General features: G+C 46.7%; 1 protein-coding gene across 1 annotated transcript; it reads left to right on the top strand.

Annotated features, from left to right (window-relative positions):
* Window positions 1-811: 811 nt before the first annotated feature.
* cdk13 (cyclin dependent kinase 13) lies at window positions 812-10,249 on the top strand. Its single transcript, XM_079361543.1, has 14 exons — window positions 812-2,966; window positions 3,310-3,876; window positions 3,968-4,126; window positions 4,208-4,347; window positions 4,456-4,626; window positions 4,718-4,907; window positions 5,005-5,061; window positions 5,173-5,274; window positions 5,652-5,729; window positions 6,265-6,381; window positions 6,468-6,599; window positions 6,719-6,915; window positions 7,586-8,104; window positions 8,740-10,249. Exons 1-14 carry the CDS (start codon window positions 1,795-1,797, stop codon window positions 9,423-9,425), a joined length of 4,287 nt encoding a protein of 1,428 aa, XP_079217669.1. The 5' UTR covers window positions 812-1,794; the 3' UTR covers window positions 9,426-10,249.
* The last annotated feature ends 356 nt before the right edge of the window (window positions 10,250-10,605 follow it).

Genomic DNA, 10,605 nt, shown 5'->3' with positions numbered 1-10,605 from the left:
ACCCTGTAGAAACCAACTCTTTCAGAATGCTCCGTTTTGGTGTGTGTGTCTCTTTAAATGCAATGACCCCCTCTGAGTTTTCCCAATAGACGTCGGTCCTGTGAAGAGAGAATAAAAAATAGCGGCATATGCAAAAGTTTTAATCGATACTAGGGATTGAGTCCATGCGTATAGATACCAGCGGAGGGGAGGGTATTTTTATTTATTTATATGTTAACAGAATGCCACTGTGATGTCACAAGGAGAGAAAATTTGAAAGAGATTTTTTCAGAATCAGCTTTATTGGACAGGTATGTTTAACTCACAAGGAATTAATAAGATAATAGTGCGGTGGTGAGTAGTGCAAAAGGACAATAAAGTAAATATGAGGCAGTTATCTTTTACAGTATTTATTTTCTCTGTGTTGTAAGACTTGTGCAGACCAGAAACAAAGGACCGGATGAGTTTATTTCACATTTTGTGGGTCGGTAGATACTCAAGTTACCCAAATATATGTTCAAACACTTCATTATCTATGTCTATGTTCAAACCAAATACTTCCTGAATTAAAATGTGACCTTGAGGTTAAAAAAAATCCCACTTTTTTGTAATAGTCTTTTATATTTTGTTTTATTTATAAACGCTTGTGTTTGTTATATAAAATAATCACAAACATTTACAAATAAAATAAAATACAATCACAAACATTTACAAATAAAAATATATTTAGTTTTATTTGTAAATGTTTGTGATTATTTTATATATTTAGTTTTATTTGTAAATGTTTGTGATTGTTTTATATATTTTGTTGATAGGGTTTCCCTTTGCGATGACGTAACCGTTTATCTGGATTACGCATACGGGTGCCGATTGGTTCACAGCGACGCACAAGGCCTGTAGTTTGAAAGCTGTCTGGGGCCCAGAGACGAGCGGCCACATTGCGAACAAAGTTACAACATTTTAAAATAAATACAAGGCTTTTTTTTGAGAAGGGGGGGTGGGATGCCCATTTTGACTGGAAATAACGTGAGCTAATTCTGGACCATGCGGCGGCAACAACCCGACCGGATACGACGTATTTTTTTTTCATTTTTTATTTTTTTAATTGCATTGTTTTAGTTGCATCTTGACTTGAACTCCATGCAAAAGGGAAGCTAAGTGGGTTAGCTAAGCAGCCAACTCGTGTGTGTGTGCGCGCGTGCTAGTCACTTCCTTGTTGCACATCGGAGCGAGATGGAAGGAGAGAAAAAGTTTGTCGGAGGGACACGGAGTTTTTTGTTTCATCTCTAGCACTTTTATCTTTTGTTTCATGGATTCACACGCTTTTGCACAACAAACAGAAACCTCTCCGACGAGCTGGATTTAAAGGTGCAGCGGCGGCAGCAGTAGCAGCTCCGGGCCTGTGTGTGCGCTTTGACCATGAGAGGGACCGATTTAGCCGGACACAGTTAGCTACGGGAGGCTAACTAGCTTCAACCGTGTGAGCAAATCCGTCCTGGAGGAGGTACAATGATATGGGCACAGACTGGATATATAACTAAACACTAAGGACGTGTGGATTTCACGTGAAGGCAACTAGGTGTTACGAAATTACCGTCTCGGGTAACTATTTTTATTTAACGAGGCAGTTTTGTAATGCTAACGTTAAGCTAAGTGATATAGCTCGATAGCTAGCCGTGATTGTGAATTTGCTAACAGCTAGCCCCAATGTTTGCTTTCACGACACGACGGGAACACACAACGTCGGTGAGGTTGTTAGTTTAAAGGGTAATTCTGAGCGGGGGGCTTTATTTTTTATTATTATTGAGCAGTTAAATGCCTAATTCAGAGGTGCTTCGGGAGGGTCGGGGTCGGAGCCCCTCTGCACAGAGAAATGCTAACAGGCAGGACAGGCGGAGTAAAGCGGGGAGCGGTGCTGCTGCTGCTGCTGCTCAGAGAGACAGACACCGGGAGAAGAGACGGTCCTCGGCTTCAAGGAAGAAGAAACGCAGGCAGGCCAAGGACAGAGGCTTGTTGCTTGCAGGTGCAGCAGACGGCCCAGGCAAAGACCGGAAAAGCACTTTTGAAAGAGAGGATGAACTTCGCACATTGGTGGAGTACGACGACGTGAGCTCCCAGTCTGAGCGCTTTTCAGGCAGCCCCTCTCCCAGACTCGACCCCCACCACCACCACGCTGACAGCATCTCAGTGGACCCACTCAGCGATGTGGACTTCGGGGAATACAACGGACCAGCGACCCCGGATAAAAGTCTAAACACGAGAGAGCGAGAGGCCGTGTGCATAGGCAAAGACGAGCAAACTAGAGGACCATCTGACAGGAGCAAGCATGAGAAGGAGACAGGCAGGAAGAAGGACCGCCAGAGCCGGGAGAGAGACTCCTCAAAAGCCAGGAGCGGAGTCAGTCTTAGTGCGTCTAAAAATCACAGAGACACTACAAGAAGCAGTGACAGAAACGGTAAAAGGACATCCACGTCCCTCACCTCACAATCTGCAGATAAGAGGGATCCAAAACGACACAGAAGTAAAACAAGATCTGACAAGGAGCCCCCATCTGCCTACAGAGAGGCTCCACAGTCTTACAGAGATGACCGCGAAGACCTCAGGACGTACAGGAGAAGTCCTGGTTTGAAATCAGAAAGTCCCTATGGGACGTCTTATTCCTACAGCTACCAGTCTCCTGGTGGTTATAACCAGATAATATCTAGAAGAAGTCCGACGTACGGAAGCAAAAGACTCTCTCCCACTTCGACGTATTACGGTCGGGATGCAGACGTGTACGGGGCGTACGGCGTGACCAAGTCTCCCAGTTCGTACTCCAGCAACAAAAGGAAAAGGTCGCCCACGAGTCCAGCGAACTGGCGCAGGTCCCCGAGTTATGGACGACACAGTCCATACGAACAAGGAGAGTTTACGTCGAGCCCTTATGGGAACCGGAGGAGGTCAAGAAGTCCTTACAGAAAATCCCTGAGTCCAAGTCCAGATGTCAGGTGAGTCTTTACAAAGCAGATTATGATGTTTGTTTATAGGCTGTAGTGCAGTGTGGTTATAATAACTGAGTTGTGCTTCAGATTGAAGGCTTTAAGCTTGCTTAGGAATTTTGTATTTTAAAAGTTTTAATTTGTGTGGTTCAACATCCGCTACAAAATACGAAGTGATATCATTAAACAAGGTACAATGAGTTTCATGACTTTATTTGTGTGTTATCTTTGTCCCAGTATTCTTCAAATTTGAATACCCACTGTTTCATCGAATGCAAAGGAGCGAACAGCTGTCACGTCAAGTTCACAAAGAAGGCACACATTCTCAAGGTCTGTTTTCCTTTGATTACAGGCGCTCTGCGAGGTCACGTAGCAGAAGTCCGTATACGTCCTCAAGGCACTCGCGCTCTCACAGCCACCACCGACACTCGCGTTCCCGCAGTCGCCCCTCCAGCCTCTCGCCGAGCACGCTCACCTTCAAAACCAGCCTCGCCGCCGAACTCAGCAAGCAGAAAAAAGCCAAAGCAGCAGAAGCCGCTGCCAAGGCCAAGAATTCCAGCAACACGTCTACTCCAACCAAGGGCTCCTCATCCGCTCCTCAGCCCAGCCCCAAGTCCAATCACTCTTCCAGGAAGGGTCGCCCTCCCTCCCCACCGCAGCCCGAGAAAGGTCCCAGGACCCCCACATCCAGCCAGCCTCAGTCCCCCTCTGACAGATCGACCAAGAGGGCAGCCGAGCACCAGACCAGCAGGGACAGAGACGTCAAGGGGAAAGACGACTCTGTACATCGGGACAAAAGGAAAGCGTTATTATCTGGACAAATCAAGGACAAGGAACGAGCCAACATCCCGCTCCTGTCGACTCTATCATCCCTGCCGCTGCCCCAAACGGTTCTCGAGCACATGGATAAAGGAGACGGGTATGAGTGTTGTTTGTTGACCTGTAATTTAAATTCACACCGATACATGACTGTTAAGACTCACTCAAACGTATGTATTTTCTTCCATCAGCTTGAAGGACAGCTTACTCGCGGGGAAGAAAAAGTCGGAGAGAAAAGCCCGTCAGCTGCTCACTGACCTGCCGCTGCCGCCTGAACTTCCTGGCGGCACGACTTCCCCGCACAGCCCGCCCGATGACAAAAAGTCTGGAGCAATTCGCAGACGACCCAAGTACGTAAACACACATCCAGGTGTCTTATATCATCTATTGTTTGCCGTGTATTCACTGAAATCTTTTTTCCTCAACGTTAGAATTTGCGGCCCACGATATGGAGAGATTAAAGAAACCGAGATCGATTGGGGGAAACGCTGCGTGGACAAGTTTGAGATCATTGGAATCACGGGGGAAGGCACGTACGGTCAGGTGTACAAAGCTAAAGACAAGGACACGGGTACGTTTTCATTCATGATTGTTGTTAACATGGATCCATTCTCAGTGTTACTTCAAGGCCAGATCAAGCCGGAGCAGCTCCTGATGATCTTTGACTTCTGTTTTATAGCTGAGATGGTGGCTTTGAAAAAGGTTCGACTGGACAATGAAAAAGAGGGCTTCCCCATCACGGCCATCAGAGAGATTAAGATCTTGAGACAACTCAACCACAAGAGTATTATAAACATGAAGGAGATCGTCACGGACAAGGAGGACGCGCTCGATTTCAAGAATGACAAAGGTACTTTCTAGTTTTCCTCCGAAACGTTCCAGAAAAGAGTTTTGAACGCCTTTTTATTCAGTGACTGGATCGGTTCATTCCCTCGCCTCAGGTGCTTTCTATCTGGTGTTTGAATACATGGACCACGACCTGATGGGTCTGCTCGAGTCTGGCCTGGTCCATTTCAACGAGAGCCACATTAAGTCTTTCATGCGGCAGCTGCTGGAGGGCCTCGATTACTGCCACAAGAAGAACTTCCTGCACAGAGACATCAAGTGCTCCAATATTCTGCTCAACAACAAGTATGTGTCGAACCGTTTTTTTCACACGCAAAGCGAACAGAAAATTGTTGACGTTTCTGTTACGTAACCCCGCACCTTTTGTTTCCTTCTTAATCAGAGGTCAAATAAAGCTGGCAGACTTTGGTCTCGCTCGGCTCTATAACTCAGAAGAGAGGTGAGCCTCCGTTCTTCACTGATAAACTCCACGGTTAATCTCAAGTGTTTCTTTCACCCTCGTGTCTGTGAGAAGGTTTAAAGCTTGACCCTCTTGTGTTGTTTGTTTTAGTCGTCCGTACACCAATAAGGTGATCACACTGTGGTACCGCCCTCCTGAGCTGCTTCTGGGAGAAGAGAGGTACACGCCGGCCATCGATGTGTGGAGCTGCGGGTAAGAGCGGGCCTGCAGGGCAGATGATTAACTTTATAAGCTAAGAGAAAATGCAAGTTGTTTGAAATTAGTGTTTGTGTTTGTGGTTAATTTAGCACTGAAAACTCAAAATGCTCCCCCTGTATATTGAACACTTAAACATCATAAATTGTGGCGTACTTGCAAGTTTATGATTTTTTCAAACTTTTTAAATATCAGATTTTTTTACTAGGTAGGTTTAAGTTTTTTTGTTTGTTTTTTTACATGCGTCTTTGTTGTTTCTTTCATTACTGATGTCTCAAACATGTGGTGTCAAACTCAATCATCTGCTACTCAGTGTAACTGTTTTCAAAAAATAATTCTGAATTAAGTCTTTTCTTCCCCCCTTTTTTTTACAGATGCATTCTGGGAGAACTGTTTACAAAGAAACCAATATTTCAAGCCAATCAGGAGCTCGCTCAGTTAGAGCTTATAAGGTAATTTATTTATTTATTTTTTTTGGCTGAAGAAGTCAAAAAGTGAAAAGTCAGATGTTGAGATTTGTCTCACCCACTCAAACCAGAGACGCACAGAGCCTCCCACTATCCAAAACAGGAAGAGAAAGCAGAGCTCACTTTTTTTCTCACCATTTCAGTGCCTTTGTTTCCACATTGGACGTAATACTAAAGAAGCATCGAGAGGCGTTTTGATGAGCGGGCCTCGCATGTTTTGTCATCGTTGCCCTCGTTATCTGAAGTGTGAAGGTGGTAATTAGTTCAGTGGAAGCAGTCGGCTGCCGCCTCCTCCTCCTCCTCCTCCTCCGTAGGAAAGCCTGACAGTGTGAACAGCATTTTTCTTTTATTTCTCTGCGAGTGTGCATCAGAAACTTTAGGAGACGTTTTTCTCTTAGTCACTTTAAAACAAAAGAAAAAAGCTCTACTGTGAACCAACATGATTTGACTTTAATAGAAACAAGTCAGGCCTGTTCTCTGGGCGTTGTCATAATGTGACATGTATGCTTCTGTGTTTTAGCCGAATATGTGGCAGTCCCTGTCCTGCCGTGTGGCCGGATGTGATCAAGCTCCCTTTCTTCAACACCATGAAACCAAAGAAGCAGTACAGGAGGCGGCTACGAGAGGAGTACTCTTTGTAAGTGAATGTTTGTGAAGGTGTGCAGATCGTATGTGAGCAGATGAGATTGGTGCTTCTTACTGAAAGCTGCTTGTGCTGTGCAGCATCCCTCCCTCCGCCCTGGACCTGTTTGACCACATGTTGAACCTGGACCCGAGCAAACGCTGCACCGCGGAACAGGCGCTGGGCAGCGAGTTCCTGAAGGACGTGGACCCCGACAAGATGCCCCCACCAGAGTACGTCTCGCTTCATGTCGCAGCAGCATTTCCATCCTTCTGCTCACGAAGCACATCTTCATTCCCGATTTTTCTCTCTCTCTCTCTCTCTCTCTCTCTCTCTCTCTCTCGCTCTGCAGCCTCCCGCTGTGGCAGGACTGTCACGAGCTGTGGAGTAAGAAGCGTCGGCGACAGAAGCAGGTCCCAGAGGAGCTGGCGGCCCCCAAGGCCCCGCGTAAGGAGCTGGGCCTTGACGACAGCCGCAGCAACACGCCTCAGGGCTTTCCTGCTGCCGGAGGTGTGAAAGCTCCGAACGCAGCAGCGTCTGCACTGCTCGGTGAGTGATGAAAACAAAGACAGCAAACACGTAAAGTGGCTGATATGCAAAGTAAACTACGCCACACTATGAGTCATTTATTTCCTCTTGTTGATCTGTCTCTTCTCTTCAGTTTATGACGCACTTAGATACTGTTTATTATACTGAGCTCCATCATCCACTGAGACACACTTTAAGACTTTAATCCAAATGAAATGAAAAGACTTGAATCAGTCAATTTGCATCTTATTCAAACAAATCTGCTTCTACTCAGAAAGTTAAAAAGGTAAATACAACAGTAGTGACTGTAGAAATCTTTTACGTACATGAAATCAACAAACGCACCTTTAAACTGAGGAGTCGATGAGGTTTGCTGCTGGGCTCAATCCCTTTACATCCCAACACCTGGAGATCAACTCGACTAGCTCGACTTATCAAGCTGCGTGTAAAAAGAAATGATCAGCAAAGCCCGACTCCAAGTGTTTTTTCTTTTGTTTGTTTCACACACAAGTGAGCAGGTTTTAAAGTTGCCGCAAAATGACTTAAACTCCTCAGACTTTTATTCGCTGGAACAAAAAAAGAAGACACAAATGTATTCTTTTCAAAAGCTTTACTATAAAACTTTTTTTATAGATTTTCAGAGGTGAAATCTAGATCTCCCTGCTCAGGTTGATTTTCTGTTTTCTTACAGACGCTAAGGGTCCAAACTCCCAGCTGACCCAGGAGCAGCTGGCGGTCCTGCTCAACTTCCTCGGTCAGCCGAAAAGCTCCGTTAACACGGCCCAGTTTGTCCAGTCCATGAGCACCAAGGTCAATCAGGAAACGTTACAGCAGCTGTCCAAAGCTCTGGCTCCCTCTGACCCGTCTGAGCCTCCTCCTCCCCAGCCTGCTCCCTCCAAGCCCCCGCAGCCCCCAGCTCCTGCAGGAGTGCCCCGCACACCCCCAATGCCCAAGCCTCCTTCACCCCCCGCCTCGGCACCATCGAGTAATCCAGAAGGAGAGGCCGCAGCGGCCACGCAGACCGCCATGACCATGCTTCTGGCTCAGCTCCTCCAGGCTCAGAAGGCTCCGAGGCAGGAAGCCGCCGACGGAGCAGAAGGAGCAGAGAGTAGCAACCCTGCAGCTGCAGCAGCAGGAGGAGGAGGAGGAGGTCAGCAGCTCCTTCCTCCTGAAGCCAAACAGCCTCCAGAGCCCAGTCCAGTCTCTCCAGGTAACCCTTAGTTTGTTTTGACTGTGCACATTCAGCCAATCAGATATCAGCTGTGCATGGAAACGAACTGACAGAACTGTAACGGTTGATTGTCACATAAGTTACCTGAGATGTTTTATCTGTTGCTCTAGTTTAAAAAAAAAAAAAGAAAAAAAGGCTTTAATGCTTTCCTAGTGTCAGCAAAGCGCAGCGTGCCGTTTTAGGCTGAAAACAATGATCCACTTTCCGCTGAAAAGAGTTGAGACTTTTAGGACTAAAAAACAAGATGGGACTGGATCAATGCAAAGTCCTGATCCTGTCTGTAGGACGTGTAGGAGACATTTTTCTGATACGGCTAAATTCTAGACAACAACAACAATATTGACTCGGTTAAACAAAGGGATCGTCACAACCAGAGAGACCCCACAGTGTTACAGTGATTTAAGCAGGAATTCAAAATGTTCAAATAAAAGCTGCAGTGTGTAAATCAGTGTAAGGAAGTGTTGATAAAAGCAAACTTAAATACTGAGGTCCAGGTGCATGACTTCAAATTAAGTGGCCACGCCCCTTTCTCCCTGATGGCAACCTGAGTGGGGAAGGCGGGAATAGTCGGGGGTCGTCACAGGATCATAATTCCATGTCATTCTGTCTTCCAGTGTCTGAAGTAGGCGGAGTTTCCATCCTTCCTCCAGACCAGAGACCGCCTGAGCCTCCAGAACCGCCGCCGCACGCCGACCTGGACTACCGGCAGCCTCCGCCTGAGCCCCAAACTGGCCACGCCCCTCCTATAGCTTCTGCAGGTGGAGGCGATGGAGGGAGGCCGCCTGAGCCAGACTACCCTCCCCTCCCTACAGCGGAGGGTCCGGGTTACGGGGGAGACTACAGCCACCCCCCTCCCCCACCCTTCACCCCAGCAGGCTTCGGGGACGGCTACATGGGTCACATGCTGGGCGGAGGGCTGCCCCCTCACGCTCTCAGAGAAGTGTTTAGTGGATCCGGACAGGCTTCCGGATCCTCGTCCGCAGGGGGAGTTCACGCCCCCGCCCACCCAGACCCCTTCCCTCCAGGCGCCGGAGCCACGGGCCCGAGCAGCATGGTGTTCATGGGGGACAAAGACCACCGTTTCAAGTACAATCACAGCCCGCGACCCGTGGAGGGGCAGCCCAACCCGAGCGCCATCCACATGTACAACCACGCCATGGCTCGAAAGGACAGCGTGCCTCCTCCACCCGGACAGCCCTGGGGCTCGCCCTCCCAAGTCGGGGCTCCACCGCTCCCCCTCGACTTTGTCCCACACGTGAACTCGACGGCAACAATCAGAGGACGAGGCCTGCCTTTCTGAAAGACTGGAGAACATTGGAAAAAGGCGCAGCGAATCAAAAGAGGCGGGAGGAGTCGTGAAGCCTCTCAGGACGGAGCGGGCCCATCTGAAGATGCACACTCAGTTTGTAATAACTTGAATCCGTGAAAGGCATCGTGTTCCTCCTCAGTCTGGAATGTGGAGTATGTCGGACACGACGCCGGAGGAGCTTTTCTTGCTCATACCATTTTCATATTTTTTGTAATCTATTCTGCTGTCTTTTAAATTAAACTTCTACCTTTTTTGAGTGTACATTTATCAGGCCCGGGTACATTTTAAAATCTCTACCTTCGCCTTCCTGTAACTGCTCCAGGGCAGAATAGTATTAATGTTTTGCACTGCTGACTCGAGTAGGCGGAAACTATTTTAGCTATGAAAGGCAATGGATGATTAGGATGACCAGTAATGTAGTGTCCTCGTTTTTTTTTTTTTTTTTTTTTTTTTTTTTTATGGCCCTGATTATGTTGAAACAATAATGGCTCACTTGATTGAGTTGATGGCTTGGGTATCGACACGGGGGAGCTATTTAAGGAGGAGGACTGTTAGTTCCACAGAGAGACTGCTAGCACTTGGATGTCCGCAGCCAATGATGTGATGGGAGAAAAAGGCTGTTTTCACTTTTGATTCCACACACCGTTTTTGCCGGTAGGTGTTCGAAAATCATGAGCAAAAAATGACAAATAACCCAAGTTATAAAAAAAAATAGAAAAAAAGAAGCCTTTTTTTTTTTTTTTTTTTGTACTAAAATGATTTTGTCCCTCTCCCTGCTCCTTTTGGCAAATGTTTATTAAAGAAATGCCAACAATCTATTGTCTGTCGAGTGTCTTCAGGGATTGATACTGAACCTCTCGCAGTTGCAGACGGTGCAGTGACATCACAGCTCCAAGGGCATCACAAATAATATCTAACCGACTGATAGACACAAGTTTTCAGAAATGGGTTTGACCTACTTCAAATTGGTGTTGCACTCAAGTCCGTTCAGATCACTTTTTGAAGGTCTCATCTCGGAATTGAAAAAGTGTACTTCTTAGTGATGAGATGACTGTTTCATCTCACTCGATTGAGAACGTCATGAGGGACACATCAGTTATCAAGAAATAATAAATTATACTTAATGTCAATTAACCCATTTTTCTTCTTTACAAATTTTACATTTCTATCA

Source organism: Symphodus melops (assembly GCF_947650265.1).
Source record: "Symphodus melops genome assembly, chromosome: 14".
NCBI lineage: Eukaryota > Metazoa > Chordata > Actinopteri > Labriformes > Labridae > Symphodus > Symphodus melops.
This window is presented reverse-complemented; position numbering and strand designations above follow the sequence as displayed.